We start from the raw sequence: 26,694 nt of genomic DNA, 5'->3' as shown, positions 1-26,694 counted from the left end.
ATTCTTACGGAAATGAAAAGTTCTAGTGCCCTTTTAAGTGATAAAAAAATTGGAGGGCAAATAGGCCCCCTCCCACGCTAATTTTTTTCCAAAAGTCAACAGATTAAAATTTTAAGATAGCCATTTTGTTCCGCATAGTCGAAAACCATAATAACTATGTCTTTGGGAATGACTTACTCCCCCACAATTCCTGGGGGAGGGGCTGCAAGTTACAAACTTTGACCAGTGTTTACATATAGTAATGGTTATTGGGAAGTGTACAGACGTTTTAGCCAAAAAAAATTAATATACTAATTTCATTTCAATAATTTATGTGCGGAGAGCCAAAATCAAACATGCATTAATTCAAAAACGTTCAGAAATTAAATAAAAAAAAACTAGTTTTTTTAACTGAAAGTAAGGAGCGACATTAAAACTTAAAACGAACAGAAATTACTCCGTATATGAAATGGGTTGTCCCCTCCGCAGTCCCTTGCTCTTTACGCTAAAGTTTGACTCTTTGCCACAATTCTACTTTTTAAAACAATTAAAAACTTTAGCGTAAAGAGCGAGGGACTGCGGAGGGGACAACCCATTTCATATACGGAGTAATTTCTGTTCGTTTTAAGTTTTAATGTCGCTCCTTACTTTCAGTTAAAAAAACTAGTTTTTTTTTATTTAATATATTTAAAATCAGCATGAAAATCCGATTCTTTTGATGTATCTTTTAGCATCAAAATTCCGATTTTTAGAGTTTCCTTTACTATTGAGCCGGATCGCTCCTTACTACAGCTCGTCACCACGAACTGTTTGAAAACTGAGATATCAGTTTTCTTTTCCACTCAAATAGAGATGAGGGAGACAAAAAAAAAATGTATTTTTAGGCAATACACTTTCATCATTTGCTTTTAGAGAGGGTTGAGAAAGAGTCCTTTGACACACAAAGAGAATCTAGAGTCCTACCAAAAGAGACAGAAACACATATCCTTAACACTTGTTTCCATGGATTTAACTGTTTCTGTAACTGCCAGTGTCCGAGCATTGGTATTGTCAGGGGCATCCTCCACACCTATTTCAACAGAAAATATTCTGTCGTTTTGATTTCTAATGCCAGTGAATCCTTTTCGGGCAAAACTAAGAGTAATATCTCATACTTATTCTGACTGAGGGAGGTAGTTTCTATCAATTTATCATGAAAAAATAAAACAAACAAGACCCTGTCAAGTCATGAAAAAAACTACCAGGTCTTAGCGTGAATCTCAGCTTGTATAAACATGAAAAACATAGTCAAGTCAATGAAATTATCTTTCCAAAAATATTTGATCATATGACTTCATGAAAATGGCTCAGGTAAATTTTGCTCTTCCTTACCACGATCGCATATCCAGAAATATAATTATGAAAATTATTAAACTGTCTTAACACAAGTTAGAAACAATAGGGAATTTTTTCCAAGACAGCGAAATTCCATTCAGTGGATATTTCGGCCCTATGTCGAAGGACCTTTTTCAGCACAACACCAGCAAAAATATCTATATAAAAACTCACATAAAAACGTGAAATTTAAAACTAAAAAACTGAAAATTTATATATTCACATATATATTTTTTCCCTGGTGTTGTGCTGAAGACGACCTTTGGATATATCTGGAATATACCTGAGCCAAAATATCCACTGAATTGAATTTCACTGTCTTGGAAACAATTTCCCTGTTGTTTCTAAGTTGTGTGTGTTTGAACTGACTTAGCGGCGCTTTTATATTTCTTTGTTTTTCTTCGGTGTTTTTTTATAGCCAATTCAGACGCGTGTCAACAGTCAAAACCGATGGATACCGTCGAAAAATTGAAAGGTTGTTCCCATGGTACCGATCAGTTTTGAGACTAGGAATTTTTTATAATTTTTATAATTATTATAATTTTTATAATTTTTTATAATTACTTGGCCTGTAAAAGTGAATGTATCTGTGTTTTGTTAGAAAACAAAATTAGAAAAAAAAGAAATACACTTGGCTTTGAGACTTGGCCTGTAAAAGTGAATGTATCTTTGCTTTTTTAGAAAACAAAATTAGAAAAAAAAAGAAAAAAAAGAAATACACTTGGCTCTGAGACTTGGCCTGTAAAAGTGAATGTATCTGTGCTTTTTTAGAAAACAAAATTAGAAAAAAAAGAAATACTCTTGGTTTTGAGACTTGGCCTGTAAAAGTGAATGTATCTGTGCTTTTTTGAAAAAAAAGAAATACACTTGGCTCTGAGACTTGGCCTGTAAAAGTGAATGTATCTGTGCTTTTCAGAAAAAAATTGCACCTGTCGTTTGAATACTTTTGCCCTTGTACCAATTGGTTTTTCTCATCGGTTTTCCCATACGTCTCGACAGCCCATTATTCAGGGAAAAAATAGCCTCGTCATCCAAATTTCCTTCATTTCAACCTGGTTCTTAACCAGTCCAAAATTTACCTGGGAATCATACGGAAATCTTAATTATTATAATTCCATTCAACATTAGATTTTTTTCAAATGTAAGTATTCTGTATTTCATAAGCCTTATTTCAACTGAAAGTAAGGAGCAACATCAAGATTTAAAACGAACAGAAATTATTCTATAGGTGAGGGCGTCCGTCACTTCCTCAACCCTTCAACTTTTGTTGTGCAAAAAATGCAAAATTCCACATCCCTTGCAACTGATGGAATACTTACAGCCCAGCATCAGAAAAGAAATCAAGATAACATTAAAATACAATATAAATTATCCTCTATAAATTTATAATCCTCTGTAAATAAATCCTTTATAAATTATACTCCATATAAATACTCTATAATTTTTTTAATCTGTAATTCTATAAATTCTCTATATAATTCTATAAATCCTCTATAAATCTTACTCCATCCTATTGCATGTTCTTAAAGTACCAAGGACTGTGAAAATAAAATCTGATTGGTTGAGTTGGTCTTGTCGAGACTTACACAGGCACATGTCTTACAAAATTCGATAAATTTGCAGTTTAGTTTTTATTAAAAAAAGACCTCCTTGCATAGCTTTTAGTAGCAGAGGGTGCCAAACATAAAAAGAAGAAACGTGAGGGAGGAATCTGTAAAAAGGAACTAACAAAATATGGCACCAAACAGCTGAAATAAGTGTTGCTTTCTTGAAGATGTAGTTGTTTTTAAGCATAAGCAGAGTCCTAGAGTCCTCAGATTAAATAATTAGTTTCACGTATGGATTTTTACTGTTCAAACCGGCAGCACTGACGAAAATTTTCCACTGATGAAAATTTTTAAAGCTTAATAATTTTGAAGCAAAAAAAAAAAAAAAACAGATCGAGGAAATTCGTTTGTCGGTTCTGATTCGATCTAATATGGGTCTAGGTGCCAAGATATGTTTTAATTTTGATGTATTTAGAAATAGACACTGGTACAGAAAACACAGTCCAATCCATAGCAATGTATAACTTACGGGGTGTGTTGCTCCAACATGCTCCAATGAATTACGTAATGTCCACAACGGTAGATCACAATCTCTATAGTCCCCCCAGTATCCAGCAACTGCAGACTCATCAGCTGGCTCACCAGAGCTTGCTCGACAACAAAGAGGATCTCCACAAACTGCATTTGACCCTGATAGATATTCGGGATCCCAGTGGAAATCCGAGATGTGAAGAACTTTGAGTGTTGGTGCGTCAGGCTGGAATCCAATAGTTAATTAATGAAATTACTATGCTTATAACAATATAAAGTAATAAAATAATATATATATATATATATATATATATATATATATATATATATATATATATATATATATATATATATATATATATATATATATATATATATATATATATTATATATATAATTATATATAGTATTAGGTATAATAGTATTTAATATTAGGTATATTTTATGTTTTTGACACAATATAAAAAAAAAATCAGATTTATACATTATAAATGGGGTTCTTTTCTTTGAATGGTTAGGATAAACCGCAAACATGCTAATTGATCTTTGCAAAATTAAGGATTAAAAACTACTACTATTTTGCTTACGCAATATTTGCTCAGAGTGGGGGGGGCAAAAATTTGAAGAGGCCTATTTTTCAGGACGTCTATCCATTCTTCGAGTGTTTAACTTTATATCTGGTTTTGAAGGTCAGTTAAGTTTTGATGTCAAAGCGCTTATATTACAAACTTTAAAAATAAAAGTTAAATATTCTTTCCGCTTCGTCTCTATCTATCTTCTTCGTACACTTCTTCTTATTCTTATTTGACGACATTCTAATTTTCATTTGGCCCAAACTGAAATTTGTTAAAGCGAGAGTTTTTGTAAGCCATCATCGTTCATCAGGGTAACACGACATAGCCATTTTAACATTTCTTTTATAGGTCTACTTAGAAAGGGGAATTGAATCACTGTCAACATTTTAGAGCTTTCACCGAAAACATTACCTAAAGTTGCAATTAGTCAATTCCTCTTGATGCCATCTAGTTTATCTCTTTAAAATTTTCAAAACACCCAGGTTTCAAAACCATGCTTAACGATTTAGGTTTCCATTAATTCTATTATTAATCATCATTGAATACCCTCTGCCTTGGCTTTAAAAAAAAAAAAAAAATTCTCTGTATTTTTCTTCCTTTCTAAATATACTTAATACGCAAATGAATCTATCCAATTAGGCAACTTTCAAGGAGCCCTACTGATGTTCATTTTATCTGTGTACCTAAATATAGAGCCTTTGAATTTGAAATCGTGTTTTTTCTTAGTCTTCGCTATATTACCTAGTCATATACCCTCAAAAATGGTAATAGAAAACTGCGAAAAGACACAACTCTTCTTAAATCGTGATTCCAAACGATTGTTACCTCACTGTTCACTGGCTTTTCCTCCTCAACGCCCCGCTTTTTACGCTAAAGTTTCTTACTGTTTCAAAAATAAGGGTTAAGAGAAAGAGTCGAACTTTAGCGTAAAGAGCGGGGCGTTGAGGAGGAAAAGCCCCTTTCATATACGGAGTAATTTCTGTTCGTTTTAAGTTTTAATGTTGCTCCTTGCTTTCATTTAAAAAAACTTGTTTTTTTTATTTAATCTACCTTAAATCGCTTTTCTTTCTTGCAGTAAGGCTACTAAACTTGCAAAATATATCAAATTAATTAAATAAGAACCCTTGCTTGCAATATTGCTTCGGGATCCTATCGCATCATATTAGTTCTATGAGCGTTTTATATTATATTATTGAAATACTTGTTCTCTTAATGAATTATTTCAACGAAATAATTTATTTATTAGTGAAATAATTTGTTTTCTTAATGAATTATCTTAATGAATATCTAGCTTTTAATGAAATACTTGTTCTCTTAATGAGTTATCCTAATGAATATCTCGCTTTTAATGAAACAGTTGTTCTCTTAATTAATTATCTTAATGAATATGTCCCTTTAAGTGCGTTACTCACTATGATTCCCGAAAATTGATTTTTTGTTAGTGAACTTTGTTTTCTTAATGAATTATCTTAATGAATATCTCGCTTTTAATGAATTACTTGTTCTCTTAATGAATTATTTTAACGAATATCTCGCTTTTAATGAACTACTCACCATGCTTTACAAGAATGGGTTTATTATTAGTAAAATTTGTTTTCTTAATGAATTGTCTTAATGAATATCTTGCTTTTCATGAAATACTTGTTCTCTTAATGAATTATCTTAATGAATATCTCGCTTTTAATGAATTACTCACTATGCTTCACAAAAGTGTATTTATTACTAGTAAAATTTGTTCTCAGTTCTTCGCTTTTAGTGAATAACTCACTTTAGTTCCCAAAAATGGATTTATTATTAGTAAAACTTATTTTCTTAATGAATTATCTTAATGAATATCTCACTTTTAATGAATTATTTGTTCTATTAAAGAATTATTTCAATGAATATCTTGTTTTTAATGAATTACTCATCATACTTTACAAAAATGAATTTATTGTTAGTGAAATTTGTTTTCTTTATGAATTATCGCAATGAATATCTCGCTTTTAATGAATTAGTTGTTCTCTTAATGAATTATTTAAAGTCTGTCTTTTAATGAATAAGTGGATTTATATTAGTAAAATTTGTTCTCAGTATATTTAATTACCTGTCTTGGAGGAAGTACTTCCACCGGTGGCTTTGGTGTTTCTGGTGGAGTCAAACTCCATTCAAGCTTAGTTATATCTCCAATATTGCAGTATTCATCTTGCAAAAGAAGGCCGCACACATTTTCACGGTTAAATTTATCATTTCAAACAGTTCGTGGTAACGAACTGTAGTAAGGAGCGACCCGGCTCAATAGTAACCAAAACTCTAAAAATTTGAATTTTGATATCAATAGCTACATCAAAAGAATCGCATTTTAATGCTGATTTTAAATATATAAGTTTCATCAAGTTTAGTCTTACCCATCAAAAGTTACGAGCCTGAGAAAATTTGCCTTATTTAGGAAAATAGGGGGAAATATCCCCTAAAAGTCGTAGGATCTTAACGAAAATGACACCATCAGATTCAGCGTATCAGAGAACCCTACTGTAGAAGTTTTAAGCTCCTATCTACAAAAATGTGGAATTTTGTATTTTTTGCCAGAAGACAAATCACGGGTGCGTGTTTATTTGTTTGTTTTTTTTTTTTTTCTTTTCCCCAGGGGTCATCGTATCGACCAAGTGGTCCTAGAATGTCGCAAGAGGGCTCATTCTAACGGAAATGAAAAGTTCTAGTGCCCTTTTTAAGTGACCAAAAAAATTGGAGGGCATCTAGGCCCCCTCCCACGCTAATTTTTTTCCCAAAGTCAACGGATCAGAATTTTGAGATAGCCATTTTGTTCAGCATAGTCGAAAACCATAATAACTATGTCTTTGGGGGTGACCTACTCCCCCACAATCCCTGGGGGAGGGGCTGCAAGTTACAAACTTTGACCAGTGTTTACATATAGTAATGGTTATTGGGAAGTGTACAGACGTTTTCAGGGGGATTTTATTTTGTTTGGGGGTGGGGCTGAGGAGAGGGGGCTATGTTGGAGGATCTTTCCTTCGAGGAATCTGTCATGGGGGAAGAAAAATTCAATGATAAGGGCGCAGGATTCTCTAGCATTACTATAAGAAAACAATGAAAAATAAACATGAAAACGTTTTTTCAAATGAAAGGAAGAAGTAGCATTGAAGCTTAAAAAGAACAGAGATTATTACGCATATGAGGGGTTCTAAAAATACTTTAGCATAAAGAGCGAGGTATGTAAGAGGAGATAAATACCTTGCTCTTTATGCTAAAGTATTTTTAGTAATTTCAACTATTTATTCTACGGCCCTTCTAATTCAGGGGTCATTCTTAAAGAATTGGGACAAAACTTACGATTTAGTGTAAAGAGCGAGGTATTAACGAGGGTACAAACCCCCTCGTATACATGATAAAAATATAAGGTTATGAAAGTTTGTTACGTAAGTTAATTCTTAAGTTACGTATATTTTTTACTGATAAAAACGTTCGTTAAAAATTAAAAGTCCTAGTTGCCTTTTTAAGTAACCGATAAATTGGAGGGCAACTAGGCCTCCTTCTCCACCCCTTATTTCTCAAAATCGTCTGATCAAAACTAAGAGAAAGCCATTTAGCCAAAAAAAGAATTAATATACAAATTTCATTTTTATAATTTATGTGCGGAGAGCCAAAACCAAACATGCATTAATTCAAAAACGTTCAGAAATTAAATAAAAAAAACTAATTTTTTTTAGCTGAAAGTAAGGAGCGACATTAAAACTTAAAACGAACAGAAATTACTCCGTATATGAAATGAGTTGTCCCCTCCGCAATCCCTCGCTGTTTACGCTAAAGTTTGACTCTTTGCCACAATTCTACTTTTTAAAACAATTAAAAGCTTTAGCGTGAAGAGCGAGGGATTGCGGAGGGGAGAACTCATTTCATATACGGAGTAATTTCTGTTCGTTTTAAGTTTTAATGTCGCTCCTTACTTTCAGCTAAAAAAATTAGTTTTTTTTATTTAATTCATACATGTATATGAAGTCGGGCTGTAAAAACGAAACAGCTTTTATTGAACTAAACTGAAGTGAAATTTAGCATAATTTAACTATTTTTTTTTTAAATATATAAAGCAATAACCGTTTCACTTGGAATTTCGTTTGTTACAAAAAAAGCGTAGGCCTATCCTACGTACAAATGAGCTATAACTTGTAATTCCCTCTTAGTGCTTAAAAGATGAAATAAGGAAACGAAATGAAAAGGAAATCCTTATTTAAAATTCCTTTTTTTAAAGCCTACTGATATGCGCATCAAATCTACATTCATCTGAATGACTGAAGGGGGGGGGGTCACGGGTCACTTCTAAGATTAAAAGTAAGAAAAATGAGCTAAAATTTTTGAATAAACGAGGTTTTCGGGCGTAATACAATAATATTTTTCAATTTATCGTAATCCAACAAAATTACCCTTTACTTCAAGTCTTTCTATTCTTTCTATCCATATCATTCTATCCAAAAGTTAATCATCGTATTTGCTGCTAGTGTATTGAAATGAAAATCACTAAAATATTTGAAAAGGAAGTAAGTTATTTTGAAAGAGTATTAGTATATTGAAGAAATGTCGAAAGAATATCTAAGGGTATATTAAAAGGGTATATCGAAAGGTATACTGAAAGAATATCTAAGTAAACTTTGGTCAGAAAAAAAAGTTAAGCGAACCAAAAATTTATAAAATTGGGGAAATAGATTTTTTTTTTTATAACTACATGCCATCACCACCTGTCCCTTATTTATCATGGAAATTATAGAAAGAAATTTAAAAAAAAGGGTAAAATCAGCTTTACAATCAGCTACGGGATCTTTTCTATATTTTTTTAAATATGTAACCTTGAACCTAACGAAACCAGTTCTTGAAATTATCATGAAAAGTGCACACACATTTTCACGGTCAATCCTAATATTTTGAAACATGTGTATGAAGTCGGGCTGTAAAAAGAAAAGTGAAATTAACAACTTTTGTTAAACCAAACAGAAATGAAAGTTAGCATAACTTTTCTTTTATTTAAATATAAACCAATAGTTTTTTTACTTGTTTTTTTTTTTTTTTGTGAAAAAAAAATCCAAGTAAAAATGAGGTGTTACTTTTAGGTTGCTGTCAGTGCTCAAACCAGAAAAATCCTTATTTAAGATCTCTTTTTTCAAAGTATACTAATAAACCCATTAGAGCCACGTACATATGATTGGCCTGGGGGGGGGGGAGAATTCGTTTCCAAAGTTAAAAAATGAAGGAAAATAATCTAAGGTTTTTGGATGGGTTTTAAGAGCATTATAAAATTACAATTTTCAGTTTATGGTAATCCAACACTATTACCCTTCACTTTAATTTTTCTATCAATTATATCCAAATCATTCAATCAAAGGAGGTAATTATTGTCTTTACTGTTAGGGTATTGATAAAACCACTAAAATATCTGAAGAATGAAGTTAGTTATTTTAAAAGAGTATGAGCATTCTGAAAACATGTTTGAGAAAATATATGTAAAAAAAATTTATAAAAGTTGGAGAAATAGAGAAATTATAATAACTACATACCTTCACCATCTATCCCTTATTTATCACAGAAAATATAGAAAGTAATTTTGGAAAATGCAAGGTAAAATCAGCATTAAAATATCACTAAGTATAAGATATAATTTTCTAAGAATCCAACAATGGGATCTTTGAATTATGGATTGAACTTTGAACTTATCAAAATAGTTTCTCGACATTGTCATAAAAAGTGCAACCTTGAAAGATAGGTACTGTTTTCCATAAAGCATAACCTGAATTTTAGCACAAAGTTCAGTGTTGAGAATAATTTTATTTACTTTAAGGTTTAACATAATTCCTTGCCGTCCCATTATAAAGCTTATTTTTAACTCTATCTCTTCGAAATTTTAAATACTATTGTTAATAGTTCTGTCTCTTACTTAGAAAATTTGGACTCTGAATGAATACTGTAATTAATCGCTGACATGATAAAAAAAATTGACAATTCAATTGTGTACAAGAACGAAATTGTAAGTGTTTTTGAACTTACTACTGCTTCCGTTACAACACCACGACAAACTTTCTCAGAATACATATTAAGATTAAGACAAATTCCAACAATCCCATCTACAATTTGTTCTTCGGTGGCGTTCTGAAAGAGAGGTTAAAGTAGTTAAAGTTTAAAAAGGGAGATCAAATTAAAAGTTGCAAGCAATATCTAAGTCATTGGCATTATGCGAAACCCTCTTAATGAGACAAATTATGTGAATCACTAGCCAGACGAACAAAGTGACATGAAAGGTTCAAATAAATAAGGAACAAACCTACGCATTAAAATAATAGACGAGGAAATGAAATATTGTAATAATAAGACTAATAGTTCAAAGAAAAATCAAGCAATAAATGTCGTAAAGGCTATAATATAATTTTGGTTTGTAAATTTTTTAAATAACCACAGTAGCCCCATCTGTCCATTAGGATCCATAAGACGGAGAACAACATGACAGTGGAATTTAGTACTGTTCTCAGGTTATAGCCTTCTCAGTTCAACTTTTCATTTTAAATTATTCCATTATTCCCATTTACATGATCCCTAAATATGTAAGTTTCCTTAGTTATTTGGATTTATGTTTAGATTCGTTTTAAAAATTTTATTTGTTTATGTTAATTGGTTTTGCATAAATATTCTGTCGATTATGAATTTTTGGCAAACTTTAAAAAACAAACGAAATTTGTTGACACTATAAAGCTTAGATTCCTATAAACTATATAGGAATATTATATATTGTATATTATATTACTGTATATTATTTATATTATTGTATATTATTATTGTATATTATTGTATATATTATTGTATATTATTGTATATTATATTAATATTACTATATTGTATATTCCTATGACACTATAATGCAATTTTTAGTGTCTTATACTTCTGATCTCCTAATGTTGTACTACATCAGCGAAAGACTGAATTTCTTATTTAACACCACAAGTTATATTCAGTTCTAGCCATCTGCAGAATTACAGTTATGAATTTTGGTGTACATGGTTTTTTAAATTAATTAAATTAAAAAAAAATTCAACTGAAAGTAAGGAGCAACATTAAAACAACAGGAACCGAAATTACTAAATTACTGCGTATATGAAGGGGTGGTCCCCTCCTCAGCCCTAGTTCTTTACGTTAAAGTTTGACTTTTTGTTCCTGATTCACAAGGACAATTTAATTAGAATAATAAGCTTTTTACGAATTCAAAAGAACTTAAGCGTTAAGATCTAGGTACTGACAAAATACCCCCCCCTCCTGAAAATACCTTTATACTTCCAAATAGCCATTACTGTATGTAAGCATTGGGCAAAATTCATAACTTGCAACCCTTCTCTCGGGGGCTGTGGGAGAGGGTCAAGGCATCCTCAAAGACATAATTGTTATATTTTAGACCATGTTAAAGAAGATGGCTATTTCAAAATTTTGGTTGGACAATTTTGGGTAGAAAATGGGGTTGGAAGGGGGCTGGCAGCCCTCCAATATTTTCGGTCACTTAAAAAGGGCACTAAAACTTTCGATTTTTGGTCAAATGAGCCCTATCCCGATCTTCTAGGGTAACTGGCTCAATAAGGTCACCCCTCGAAAAAAAATAAAATAAACACGGCTCCTTGATCTTGCTTCTGGCAAAAAAAATCAAAATTCCACATTTTTTTATTTAGGAGCTAGAAACCTCTACAGGATTCCTGATATTTGAATCTCATTTTGTGATTTTTTTTGGATTACTTGATTTTCAGGGGGCGTTTTCCCCCTTTTTAAAAATTTAGCAAATTTTCTTAGGCTCCTAACTTTCGATGGGTAACATTAAACTTCATGAATTGTTTTATATTTTGAAGAAGCATTAAAATTCGATTCTTTTTGTGTCTATTATTATCAATACTCTATTTCTTACAGTTTCGGTTACTATTGAACCGCATCACTGCTTATTTACAGTTCGTTACCACGGACTTTTTGAAAAGGAATTGAAAATTGGTTAAAAATAGTCGAAAAAGGGACAATTTTACTATTTTCTTTAAAACCGGTTTAAATCATTCCCCAAGAAAAGTATAAGTATTATCACAATTGTTGCTCGGTAAGTGGATAGATTTGAGGCTAATGGATCAAATGATTGAAGCATCTTATCCTTTCAATGCAGCTTCGTTACAGTCACAGCTTTGTCGCAAAAATCGCTTACTTTAGAGGGGACATATACCTTAAATAAGCTATTTAATACAAAGAATCTTTTGTTGCTGAAGTCTCCTGGTCTTAATCCTCGAGTAATCATGGCGAAGAAGAAAAATTATCAGCATTACCTTAAGGTCTAAAAATCGGCTTCTCCTAAAGGTGAGAACATGAAGTAGTCAAATTTTTACACTTAGAATAATAACTGAGTAGTATCTGAACCCTCAAAACGCTTTAGCCCGGAAATACACAGACTGCAACAAGAAATTTGGTTCAGCTCGTAGAAAAAACTTTATTGAAGGTCCTCGAGTAATTATGGCTAAGAAGAAGAATTATCAGCATTACCTATAGGTCTAAAAATTGGCTTACCTAAAGGTGAGAAGATGCAGTAGTCAAATTTTCACACTTAAAATAATAACTGAGAAGTGTCTGAACCCACAAAACATTTCATTTCGGAAATACATAGACTGCGACAAAAACTTTGGTTCAGCTCATAGAAAAACTTTATTGAAGGTCCTCGAGTAATTATGACGAAGAAGAAGAATTATCAGCATTACATAAAGGTCTAAAAATGGGCTTCATCTAAAGGTGAGAAGATGCAGTAGTCAAATTTTCATACTTAGAATAATAACTGAAAAGTGTCTGAACCCACGAAACGTTTCAGTTCGGAAATACATAGACTTTGACAAAAAATTTGGTTCAGCTCGTAGAAAAACTTTATTGAAGGTCCTCGAGTAATTATGGCGAAGAAGAAGAATTATCAGCATTATCTAAAGGTCTAATTTTAGTCAAATTCTAGTCAAATTTTCACGCTTAAAATAATAACTGAGAAGTGTCTGAATCCTCAAACCGTTTCAGTATGGAAATACATAATCCGCGACAAAAAATTTGGTTCAGCTCGTAGAAAAACTTTATTGAAAGTCCTATTATTGATTTGTATAACAGATATGTATGTTAAAGAGATTAATACTATGTTCGAGAAGGAAATTGTTGCTGGTAAGGTAGGAAGTGAGCAGTGGGTGGTTCGGAATGGAAACAAAAGTCTAGGAAGCAGGGTTTTATCTAATCTCCCTTAGGACGTGTATTTTTGATCGATGTTATCTTATTTTTTATTTTTTTATTTTGAGAATTTTGACTACAGAGACAGGTATGAAGCCAAATCTTAAGAAGAGTAAGGGGATTAAAATAGGAATGCATCAGGAAAAAGAGATGATATGTGGAAACAAGATAATTTGACTAAATTAATAAGTTCAATAAATATGATTTTTGTAAAAATGGTCGATGAAGTGAAGATGTAAAAAGAACAATTTCGCTCCAAGAAGCAGAATTTCCACGGCTGGAAAAGTTGCCGCGTGGCGTGAAAATTTGAACCAATCGGTACACCAAGATACGTCAGTGCATGTTGTGCTTTAAAGCATGATGTGCTTTAATGTGATTTTGATATATGTTCTCTTAGTTTTTTTAATTTTGAGACTTTAGACTGCAGAGACAGGCATGAAGCCAAATCTTAAGAATACTAAGTGGAATAAAATAGGAAGAAATGATCAGGAAGAAGGAAGGAAGAGATGATGTCTGGAAACAAGAACATTGGCTAAGTGAATAAGTTCAATAAATATGATGTTTGTAAAAATGGTTGATGCTGCAAAGATGTAAAAAAAACAATTTCACTCCAAGAAGCAGAATTTCTATGGCTGGAAAAGTTGACAAGTGGCGTGAAAATTTTACCCAATCGATACGCCAAGATACGTCAGTGCATATTGTGCTTTAACAACGTTGTGCTTTAAAGCATGGTGTACTTTAATGTAACTTTGATAGATGTTGTCTTGTTTTTTAATTTTGAGAATTTAGACTACAGAGATAAGTGTGAAGCCAAATCTTAAGAAGACTAAGTGGATTTAAATAGGAAGAGATGATCAGAGGAAGGGAGGAAAATATGATGTCTGGAAACAAGAAAATTGGCTAAGTGAATAAGTTCAATAAATATGACGTTTGTAAAAATCGTTGATGCAGTGAAGATGCAAAAAGAACAATTTCGCCGCAATAAGCAGAATTTCTACGGTTGGAAAAGGTTAGAAGAACGGAAAGATAAATCTGTGAACTCAAATGAAGATATTGGAAGATTTGGTGACTTTGGTCAAATATAGCTATGTAATATTAGTTTTCATTAAAGGTAAGCAAGAAATGCCAAAAGTTTTTGAGAGGATCGAACAAGTTTTGGTTTTTGTTTGACTAAAAATTCATCAAGCGATAAGCTCTATGAAAAACGCAGTTTAATCCCACTTGCAAGGGCTATAATGAGCAAAAGATCAAATCAAGGTCAGGTTTAATAAATAAAAGATGATGGTTTGCCAAAAATCACGCTTCTTCACCATTTTTCTGAGGCTGAATGTAACGCAAAACGTCCAAAAAATGGAGTGGGTGAGGTCAAAAGAAAAGGCTTTAATGTAACTGGAACTTTATGGGGGGGAGGAGTAAAGAGTCAAGCTTTGAACATATGAGGAATGGAAGTAACATATGTGCAACTGCATTGGTCTTTGGTGGTTTGGTGGGATAGGGAGTTGTAAGCAGTAGTGGTATTATTCCTTGGCCCCCTAGTATCATTTCAAAAGCTCATCCTCTTTTTGTGCATTTATTTTAAACAAAATCTTTCTATACAAAAATTCTCTCAAAGAAAAGTAAAGACCTGTATTAAGCCTAAAACTAACAAAATTAAAGTCATACAGCAATCCGAGTAAAAATTGAACATCAATCACAATCTACAAGTAAACAAAGCCCAAAATGATCAGATATTACAATAATTAATCACATTAAATTAAAACCAACAAAAATCACCATAAACAGTAGTAATGATAACGCCGACTATTCCTTTCTAAAGGCCCGATCGTCATTTCTGCTTTCCTGAAAACAGTTTTTAGTTTTGCCTTTGTCTTCTTATTCGCATCAACGAAAGAAAAGAAAGAAAACAATCACAATATCAAAGATTAACGAAAAGAACTAATGAAATCTATTTTGACAGTTTGATACATGTTGATGGTCATTCGTGAAAGTCTCAGTAGTTATAGATTTATTAACGTTATAAACGAGCAAAGTTGAAAGTTTGTTTTCACTAGTAGCAGCATAAGTAGCCACAGCAGTCGCAATCATAGTTAAAATCACAGAAGTAGCAATGCAGAAGCAGCTAATACAAGGCAGACACTGCCAACTGAACCTCTTAATTTTTTATAAGAAAAAAAAGGTAGAAGTAAAAATAAAAAACCAAAAACCAAACAATTGATCTGGAATCCACTAACAGCTTTTCTTCTGCTGATGAGTTTTGTTTTTCATATGGAAAATCCGTTGCTACAGTTTACTATAAAATAAATGAGAGTCTTTTAAAAACTTAAATAATAAATAAATAAATAAATAAATAAAAATAATGTATGATATATGTAATAATAATATAATAAATAAATATATAATAATAAATATAATATATATATAACATATTATATAATATATGTATAATATAATATATATATATATAATATATAAATATATAATAATAAACATAATAAATAAATAAATAAAAATAATATATAAATAAACAAATAAATAAATTAGTTTCATGTACATGGAACTAATTGGAATTTACTTTTCTATTGAGCTTTGCTAATCTAAATTTATTATTTTCTTTTCAGCAATACATAGAAAGCCGAATAACAAATATTCATCCTTTGGCCCTTGCGTAAATTAACTGGACTACCTAGCCCTAGTGCAAGAGAAGACAAAGCTCGAAAGAAGAATAGTTAAAAAAAAACAACACAAAACAGGCCATCTTTTGGTAAGGAATTGACTTATTTTGTTTCAAGTAAGTTAGACTAGCTGTTTCAACGTTTTAAGCTTTACTTTTCAAATTTTCAATATTTAGAGATTAAGCAACATTGAAACTTCATTCAGAATATATCTGTTTTAGCAATCGAAATTTTAAGTTTCAACGTTCAGCATTCAGTTTCCAGAATTCAACATTTTGGCAACGATTTGGACTTGGGTCAATCAATTTCAGTATTCAGCGTTTCAATAACACCTAAGGGTCAATACATATTTATAAATTGTATCATTCAAGTTTGAACGTTCACCATTCAATGCTCAATATTTCAGCAACATTGAAAGTTCAATCAATGTTTGAAAATTTTGTCACTCAGAGTATTTTTCTGCTCCAAAAAGATTTTTTGAGTATTTTTTGCTCTCTGTCTTAAGCTCAAATAATTGTTCACTTACGTTCTCCATACTATTAAAAAATAGAGAAATAGCAGTGTTGCAGGCTGTGCAGTAAAGGATACCTTTGTCACCATCGCTAATTTCTTGTTTTGAATAGCCATGGCTTTTTGAGAATTTTAAACGATCCAAAAGATTGCTATAAAAATCAAACTTTATTTGAAGAAGAACTAATTATTAGTCCTACATGAAGTTAGGAATGACAAATTTTGAGGCTTTGAGAGCAAAAGGCCTACACAAAGCGTTGAATGAATCTCGAGTGTAGGAAAGAGAAGTTGTAGGTACAATTAAAAAATTTTAGGCTAGTTGAGCTTTTTTTGGTATTTCCATTCAACATTTTTGAGAAAAACCAAATTTTCTCGTAGGTTTTATAAAACACAATCTTCACCTTCACTTAAATTTTCACAAATTCACAAAATTTGGCTTTGAACTAACTTTAAAAAAAATGCACTATCTCTGCAAATTTCGTAAGGTATTTGAAAGAGTTAGATAAGTTAGCACGAAAAAGAATTGCAAACCAGCATACCTAAAGTTAACTCAGAATGTACCTACAAAAAACAAAAAAAAAAGTTTTTTCAACTAGAAGTAAGGAGTGACATTAAAACTTAAAACGAACAGAAATTACTCCGTATATGAAAGGGGCTGTTCCCTCCTAAATGCCCCGCTCTCTGCGCGAAAGTTTGACCCTTTCTCACAACTCTACTTTTTAGAACAATAAGAAACTTTAACGTAAAGAGCGGGGTGTTGAGAAGGGTAAAGGCCATTTCATATACGGAACAATTTCTGTTAGTTTTAAGTTTTAATGTCGCTCCTTACTTCCAGTGGAAAAAGCTTGTTTTTTTATTTAATTTCTGAACGTTTTAAAATTAATGCATGTTTAGTTTTGGCTCTCCGCACATGAATAATCAAAACGAAATTTGTATATTAATTTTTTTGGCTAAATGGCTTTCTCATAGTTTAGATCGGACGATTTTGAGAAAAAAGGGGTGGAGTAGGAGACCTATTTTCCTCCAATTTTTTGGTTACTTAAAAAAGCAACTAGAACTTTTAATTTTTTTACGAACGTTATTATTAGTAATAAATATATGTAACTTACGAATTTACTTACGTAACTAGCTTCTATATTCGTATATTTTTATTAGGTATATGAGAGGGTTAGCCCTATCGTCAATACCTCGCTCTTTACACGAGAGCTTAAATTTTATCCGAATTCTTTAAGAATGACCCCTGAATCACAAAGGTCGTAGAATAAGTACTTGAAACTACAAAAAATAATTCAGCGTAAAGAGCGAAGTATTTTGGAGATAAACATCCTCATATGCGTAATAATTTTTGATTGTCTTAAGTTTTAATTCTGCTCCTTACATCCGGTTGAAAAAACTTTTTTATATTTTTTTTTCATTTTTTTTTAAAGAATACTAGAAAATCCTGCGTCTCCTTTACGGAATTTGTATTCCCCCGTGACAAATCATCCATGATAAGATCATTCCACGTAACCTCCTCCCCTCGACCCCTCCCCCCTAACCAGAAAAAATCCCCCTGAATACGTTTGTACACTTTCCAATAACCATTTCTATATGTAAACAGTGGTCAAAGTTTGTGACTTCCACCCCCTCCCCCGGGGACTGTGTGGGAGTAAGTCATCCCCAAAGACATAGTAATTAGGTTTTTCGACTATGCTGAACAAAATGGCTATCTTAAAGTTTTCATCTGGTGACTTTGCTGAAAGATATGAGTGTGGGAGGGGGCCTAGTTGCCCTCCAATTTTTTGGTCACTTAAAAAGGGCATTCGAACTTTTAATTTCCGTTAGAAAGAGCCCTTTTGTGACATTCTAGGACCACTAGGTCGATACGATCACCGCTGAAAAAAAAAATAAACACGTACCCGTGATCTGTCTTCCTGCGAAAAAAAAATTCAATATTTTCTAGATAAGCGCTCGAAACTTCTATTGTAGGGTTCTATGGTACGCTGAATATGATGGTGTGATTTTCGTTAAGATAATATGACGTTTAAGGGGGGTTTCTTCCTATTTTCCAAAATAAGGCAAATTTTCTCAGCCTCGTAACTTTTAATGGGCAAGACTAAATTTGATGAAATATGTATAGTTATACTCAAGAATTGAGTATAGACTCAAGAATTGAGTCTTTCAATTTTGCGACAATGTATACCAATTTGTCACTTAATGTAGTGTTAGATAATTTAAAAACTGTTATCAAGAAATCTTTCCTCTTATCTAGTAAGAGGTTCTTAAAAATAGACACTTATAATAAAAAAGCTATATGGACAAATTGCTTTAGTACTACAGTTAACTTGAGATGTTACAGCTTGGATATGATTTTTGAGTTATTAGAATTTGTTTTATACAATACTTATATAAGATTTGGTGGTGATTTGTACAAGCAAATCGTGGGAATTCCCATGGGGGGGGGGAATGCCATTATAGCTGAATTGTTTTTAAGTCAACTAGAATATAAATATATGATGGATAAGAATAATCCAAGTAATTTAAAACATGTTTTGTCAAATAATAAAATAAATTTAGATGATATTTTGGTCTTAAATTGTAAGGATTTCATTGATATTTCTAAAAATATATATCCATCAGAGCTTACTCTTGAACCTAGTCATGGCGCTGGTCATGAAGATCATTTCTTAGATTTAAATATTAATATTTGTGACAATAATAAATTAAGTTTTAAAATGTATAATAAAACGGATGATTTTGATTTTGAAGTGATTAGTTTACCATTCCCTGAAAGTAATATACACTCAAATATCACCTATTCGGCGTTTTTCTCACAGTTACTTCGTTATGCAAGGATTTGTAGTAATTATATTGATTTTAAAAATAGATGTAAAATCTTAAGCCAAAAATTTATATCAAGAGGTTTTTCTGCAAATAAATTAACTTGGCAACTTAAAAAATTTAGTTTTCATTATAACGAACTTTTAAATAAATATCAAAAGAATTATCTGGAAATACTTAAAGAAATTTTCAACTAATTTCGGAGGTTCGAGAAACGATGATGCAGCGCCATTTATTTTGAATTGTGTTTCTAATAGAGCGAATTTTTTTAAAAAATAGCCACATGGTAAAGATGAATTCTATAATTGTTTAGTTCATTCAGGTTTTTTGCAATGTGTTAATATTTGTGATTTGGTAAAATTTATCATATTTAGTTTACCTATTGTTGCTAAAAAGAGGGATATATTAACAGGATAAGCTTATTTTGGTGTTACTTGTTTGTTTTACATTTTCTGGTTTTTTTTTCATAGGCATGTCTTTTGGGGGTGATACCTGACACGGGGATGCCATGGATATTCTGTGGTAGCCACAACACTTGACTGGGTAGAGAATTTAATGTGGCGAAACCCTATAGGCAAGTGTATTCTCCTGATGAGCCCTTGTGTTGGGTTGTTGCCTCTGAATTATTTGTCTTTATTGTTTCTATTGTTTGGTAAATGACAACTTATACTTATTGACGACATGACTGCCTGTCCATGGATTATTCTTTATGGTTGATTGTGTATGGCTATGCTGTTTGACCTATGTGATTGTATGGATGAGTAGGGTTAAGGCCTCATTCAAGTGCTGGTCTATATTAATCACTAATTTAGGAAAACAGTCTTCCTTTTCTCCTTCTGTCTCTTTTTTTTTTATGTGTTTGTGCTGTTGCATTGGTGATTTCTCTTTTCATAATAGTATATTATGATGTATAGTATGATAAGGATGAAAACAGTTTGAGATACAAGGAAGTACAACAAGAAAAACAGAAAACATGATTTTGAGAAAAAAAGGAGCGGGAGAGGAGGCCTAGTTGCCGTCCGATTTTTCGGTTACTTAAAAAGGGAACTAGAACTTTTAATTTTTTACGAATGTTTTTATTAGTAAAAGATATACTTACAAATTAGCTTACGTAACGAACTTCTGTACTCTCATGTTTTTATTACGTATATGAGGGGTTTCACCCCCTCGTCAGTACCTCGCTCTTTACACTAAAGCTTAAATTTTGTCCCAATTTCTTGAGAATGACCCCTGAATTACAAAAGCCGTAGAATAAATAGTTAAAATTACTAAAAATACTTTAGCATAAAGAGCGGGGTATCAGGAGGAGGTAAGCTCGTCATATGCGTAATAATTTCTGTTCGTTTTTATTTTTATTGCTTCTCCTTACTTTCAGTCGAAACAACGTTTTCATATTTATTTTTTTATTTATTTAATAATGCTAGAAAATCCTGCGCTCCCTTCATGAAAATTTCTTTCCCAATGACAAATTTCTCAAAGGAAAGTTTTCCCAACATATCCCCCTCTTCTCAAACCCCCCCCCCAACCTAAAAATCTCCCTGAAAACGTCTGTACACTTCCAAATAACCATTACTATATGTAAGCACTGGTCAAAGTTTGTGACTTGTAGCCCAACCCACGGGGACTGTGGGGGAGTAAGTCGTCCCCAAAGACATAGTTATAAGGTTTGTCGACTATGCTGAATAAAATGGCTATTTCAGTATTTCGATCCGGTGACTTTGGGAAAATAATTAGCCTGGGAGGGGGCCTAGGTGCCTTCCAATATTTTTAGTCACTTAATAAGGGCACTAGAACTTTTAGTCTCCATTAGAATGAGCCCTCTTGCAAAATTCTAGGACCACTGGGTCGATACGATCACCCCTGGGGTAAAAAAACAAAACAAACACGCATGCCTTCTGGAAAAAATACAAAATTCCACATTTTTGTAGATAGGAGCTTGAAACTTTTACAATAAGGTTCTCTGATACGCTGAATCTGATGGTGTGACTTTAATATGACTTTTAGGGGTTGTTTTCACATATTTTCTAAAATAAGGCAATTTTCTTAGGCTCGTAACTTTTGATGGATAAAACTAAACTTAATGAGACTTATATATTTAAAATCAGCATTAAAATGCGATTCATTTGATGTAGCTATTAGCATAAAAATTTCATTTTTTGAGTTTTGGTTACTATTGAGCCGGGTCGCTCCTTACTACAGTTCGTTACCACGAATTGTTTGATCTAATTATGCTGTCATAGTATATATTTATTGATTATTGTGTTTCTTGCCATGGCTGATTTATTTCACCCTCAAGCATAAAGCATTTCATCATATTGTTTTTATTTTATTTTCTTTTATTTTATTTAGAATCTTATACAAAAATGAGATGGTCATACTCTTAGGCCCAAAATGCAAATAAACTCCTTTTCCAGCTTTACGTCGGGCCAACAAGCAATTTTGGCTGTTTAGCAGTTTTGTGGAATTTAATTTTTTTTTTGCAAGTACATGTATTTAAATGAATTTATATATATATATATATATATATATATATATATATATATATATATATATATATATATATATATATATATATATATATTAAATCTTTACAAGCCATGAAAAACAGGCCTTTAAAAACAGGCCTTTACAAGCCATGAAGCCTTTATGGAGACTAGAACATTGTTTGGTGCTATTTTTACTATTTCTTAGTCTATATATATATATATATATATATATATATATATATATATATATATATATATATATATATATATATATATAGACTAAGAAATAGTAAAAATAGCACCAAACAATGTTCTAGTCTCCATAAAGGCTTTATGGCTTGTAAAGCCCTGTTTTTAGTAAATGAAACAGTTATAATAAAGTCTGTTTTCATTGGCCTGTAATTACTTTTAGCCTTGTAGCTATATTAAATAAAAAAAAACTACTTTTTTTAACTGAAAGTAAGGAGCAACATTAAAACTTAAAATGAACAGAAACTAATCCATTTGTAAAAGGGGCTGTTTCCTTCTCAACGCCCCGTTGTTTAGGCTAAAGTTTGACTCTTTCTCTCAATTATACTTTATTAAACAGCAAAAATTAGGCCACAGAGCCTAAGGTAGCTAGCACCAGTCCCTTTTTCTCTTTGAACAGTTTAGTTTGAATAGAAAATACTTTTTTTGGGTATTTACAAAAGCGATAAATATATATAAAAGAAAAAGAATCTTTTATGCCTTACAAGATGACAGCAGGAAAAGGCCAGTAAAATCGTGGAAACCTTACAAAAAAAAGTAATGTATAAGATAAACCACGAAGAAATTAGCAAATAAAAAAAACAAAAAAACCTGATACTCATTTAACAAGTAAAAGTATTGAAAACTTAAAAAGAGAACAGAAATTATTCCGTATATGAAAGAGGTTGTTCCCCCCTTGTTGCCTCGTTCTTTACGTGAAAGTTTTTATTGGTTTAAAATTAGAGTTCTGAGAAAAAGTCAAACCTTAGCTTCGAGGAGGGGACAACCCCTTTCATATATGGAATAATTTCTGTTCGTTTTAAGTTTTAATGTCGCTCCTTACTTTCAGTTGAAAATGCTTGTTTTTTTAGTTAATTCTGTAAAAAGGCTACTGAACACATAGAGAGACAGCGATTTTTTTTTCAGAAAACATTGAAAACCGTGTGGCTTTAGAATTTCCTTTGGAATTTCTAGATTTTTCTTTGGAATTTCCTTTAGAATTTCCTTATTTCAGCCACTAAGTGTTTTGAGTTGCCTATTTTTTTTTTATTATCAATATTTTTGAAAAAAGTAGACAAAGAGACTTACTGATGAGCTCCTGAGTGGTTATGAACAATCGAAGGTGCGGCTGAAAAAAGAAAGCAAAAATATAGATAGTCATTTGTTGGTTAGCACTCCCATGGGGGTTAGGTTCACATCAAATCGCCTTAATCTGTGGACAACAATTGAAACATCTTTTCAAAATTAATGGACAATATCCTGTATTTAGTGCCTATAAATCCAAGTCGTTCATTTTGGGAGCTATAAAAACTTTTACTTTTAAATTATGTTAATCAGATTTTGACACTTTCATGTTCCCTTTAACTTCCATAATTGCTTTTAAGGTTTATGTTTGTATTGTGTCTTTATCTGTTTATTTCTTATTGGGTTTATTATTTTATTATTTATTTATTATTGTTTATCTTTATCTGTTTTATATGTTTGTCTTTTTATCTCTTTTTATTGACTTTTATCAGTACATTTTTCTTTCACTGCTAATTACACGCTGAAGAAGGTTGGACAGAGATCTCAACCAAAATATTTGCATTGAACTATTATCGTTTTATCATGTTCAGACAGTCTAATCTCAGAATTTTTTTTCAAATGAAATCAAGCAGCTACATTAAAACTTTACAAACAGAAACTATCTTGTATGGAAAGGGAGCTGCTCCTTCTCCTTTGACACTCGACTTCTTTAGATGAGGGGAAATTTAGCCCGACATTCCCCTTCTTCTGTGATGGAATAGGCTCCGTTTGGTGCATTGGTGTGCTCCGTTTGGTGCTCCACTCTGGTGCATTGGGATCTTGTGCCAGTTCTTCACCAAACTGGAGCCAGTGGCTCTCCCAATAGGACCCAACCAAGTTGAATCGCTTTATTTGTAATGAAATTAGGCTACGTTTGCATGCGTAATTGTAATTGCGTGTCAGTCGTAATGAAGGGGGTGAGTCAGTTTTTAGGTGGGGTTAGAGAGATTCCTACAAAAGCACATTATATCCAAGCCAAAGTGAAGTGACTTTTTTTTATCTGTTTCTCCAACTCTTTGTCAGGGCAGCATACATCAGAATGGGTTTAAGAGACTGTAACCGACTTCCTCTGCTGAAGTTTCAATCAGTTGTGATTGTTTCAAGTTTTATTTTATAATAATAATAATAATTTTATTTATCACCCACTTCAAAAAATAGAGGTTAAGTGGAGTAAATACAAAAGAAAAACAACAAAAGTAAAACAAGAAACAAATTTAATCACATACAGAAAAAAGACGGATAAGGCGATGAAAATATCCTAGCCTATAAAGCGCTTCAATAGCTAGCTTGGCAGATAATTTTTCGAAAGCACCAGCGATATCTGTGCACAATACTTTTTAACCAGTTTTGTATTCCGGTAAAAACGAGGTAGATATAAACAAATTTGCAATACCGGTAATAATTTATACGAATACGTTATACGAATACCAGAACAGAAGAGTACAGAATGATCACAAAAATTTGAGTAAAGCCGAGTTAGCGCTCTTCTCCTATAATGTCCATGATTTGCTACAATCTTAGAGTAACCGAGCCTCAGCTTATCACTAATGTCTTTACAGCAAGAGACACAAAACGATTTAAAACGAGGAATACTAAAACCACCGCAGTATAGTGATTCTGAACAATTATTACCGTTGAAAACAAGAAACTCGCACTTGTCAATATTTAGGTACAGGCTGATATCGCGGAAAGCAGAAGTAACTGACTTCACTGAACGGGCAAGACCAGACTCAGCTTGACTAATCAGAAGAAGGTCATCCGCATAAGCCAGATATGAGATATCAGATGGTCCTAGTAGGCATGTAGTCGATATTTTTGATAATACATTTTCAATACAAGCATTGAAAATGTACGGCGAAAGAACTCCCCCTTGTCTTACACCGCAACAAACAGGGATATGACCAAAATAAGAATTATCTAATGACTTAAGGCGAAGGTAAGAATGGGAGTACCAAAAACGAAGCACGTGAATTACCGACGGATTTACTCCTCTCTGGCATAATGCTGTCCATGCTTGAGTATGACACTGTCAAATGCTTTAGAGAATTCTAGGGTTGCGAAATGAAGTACGCGGCGAGTGCGATGAGCATCTTTTAATAAAGAAGTCAATTTTATAATAAAGAAGTCAATTTGTGTTTCACTGAAAGCATTTTTGAATTCCTAGTATTTTCTTTGCCGATTGCATCTTGCATGTTACAGGCTTAGTCCAAGCATAATACTCAAATACATTCAAGATCTGGGGCAAACCTCTTTCCCCTCTCCTTTCATTCAAAATGCTCGTTGATATTTAAAAAATTCGGCCTAGATGTGAATTCTTCAAGGCTTCAGACACTCCCCCTTCAATAGAGGGATGTAATGAAATTCCTCCCCAATAGATGGTGCAAAACTATAAACCACCGTACATAACTAACATGTGTGGTACATAAACCGTACATAGCCTTTCGTTATGTATGGACTGCAGGTGTCCTTAGAAGCGAATACGCAATAACGAGACATTGTAGTTTCTAAAACTTGGAAGCTTTTATTATCGGCTTTCTATTAATTTTTTTTCCCAGTCGTATTTTGGCTCTTTTCGGGCCAATATTATGCCATCTTTCGTAGATTCTTAGAATAGACTTGAGCTTAAATAAAAATCTTATAAACTGAAAAATATCCCTATTCTATAACTTCTTTGTTCAAAATAGTAATGGTAATCTGGTTTTAAATTATTCCTTAAGATAACTGTTTTGGAAGTAAGCTAACACTTTTGATTACACTCCCGATTGTTTTTTCCAGAGCTAGCAAACTGAATCCAGATATAGGCCACAGGATAACCTTGAAGGAAACAAAAGTCTTTGTTTTAGTTGATGCTTTAAATCCAAATGTGGGTGCTCTAATTAAACAGTTCGTGGCAACAAACAGTAAGTAATGAGCGGCTCGGCCTAATAGTAACCGCGACTCCATAAACCGGAATTCTGGTAACAATTATACATAAAAAGAATTGGCTTTTTTCTGATTCTAAATATATAAAATTCATTAAATTTAATGTTACCCATCAAAAGTTACGAGTCAGGGAAAAATTGTCTTGTTTTCAAAAGGAGGGACACCTCCAAAAATTTAAGGAATCTTAGAGAAAACTATTTCCTCAGATTGAGCGTATCAGAAAACGCTAATTTATAGTTTTCTAACACCAACCTGGAATTTCAAACTTTTTGCTAGAAGAATGATCATGGAAGCGTGTTTGTTTGTTGTTTTTTCCCTTAGGGGCAATCGCATCGAACCAATAGTCCTAGAAGATTGGGATAAAACTCAAGGAAGATTCCAGGGGATGACCTTTCCATGGGAATTATTTGCGGGGTGAGTTGACCAGATTTTCCATATAGTTTCTGTTACTGCCTCTTTGGCTAATCAATTTCTAGATGTTTAAATTGAAATTAGGATTTTTAAGATTTCTGATTTCTTAGGATTTCCGAAATTAGGATGTTAGGATTTTTCAGCAGAGTTGGAATTGTTTTTGGTACTTTTCCGTTGGAGGATGAATTTTCCCTGGAAGAAGTTGACCAAAAAAATCTTTTCATATCTTTCCTTTCTCTTTGGCGACTCAATTTTAAATATGGAGATCTTCCAGGGAAAATTATCCAGGGGAAATTCTCAGCAGGGTTGGAATTTTTTGGGGATT

General features: G+C 32.3%; 2 protein-coding genes across 2 annotated transcripts in view; both read right to left on the bottom strand.

The window, feature by feature from the left end:
• The window catches only part of LOC136042214 (sphingomyelin phosphodiesterase-like), a 57,259-nt gene extending 51,028 nt beyond the window's left edge, over positions 1-6,231 (bottom strand). The window contains exons 1-2 of the mRNA XM_065727151.1: positions 6,093-6,231; positions 3,430-3,657 (exon numbers count right to left, since the gene is read on the bottom strand). The gene's annotated coding sequence lies outside the window, so the exon portion shown is untranslated. The remainder of the gene's footprint in view (positions 1-3,429; positions 3,658-6,092) is intronic.
• Positions 6,232-7,984: 1,753 nt separating this feature from the next.
• The window catches only part of LOC136042206 (uncharacterized), a 33,591-nt gene continuing 14,881 nt past the window's right edge, over positions 7,985-26,694 (bottom strand). Inside the window, exons 2-6 of the mRNA XM_065727141.1 lie at positions 23,061-23,100; positions 16,454-16,589; positions 10,037-10,138; positions 8,802-8,943; positions 7,985-8,007 (exon numbers count right to left, since the gene is read on the bottom strand). Of these exons, the coding sequence (XP_065583213.1) occupies positions 7,985-8,007; positions 8,802-8,943; positions 10,037-10,138; positions 16,454-16,589; positions 23,061-23,100 (443 nt within the window). The remainder of the gene's footprint in view (positions 8,008-8,801; positions 8,944-10,036; positions 10,139-16,453; positions 16,590-23,060; positions 23,101-26,694) is intronic.

The sequence above is a fragment of the Artemia franciscana genome, unplaced genomic scaffold, assembly GCF_032884065.1.
Source record: "Artemia franciscana unplaced genomic scaffold, ASM3288406v1 PGA_scaffold_75, whole genome shotgun sequence".
Classification (NCBI taxonomy): Eukaryota; Metazoa; Arthropoda; class Branchiopoda; order Anostraca; family Artemiidae; genus Artemia; species Artemia franciscana.
This window is presented reverse-complemented; position numbering and strand designations above follow the sequence as displayed.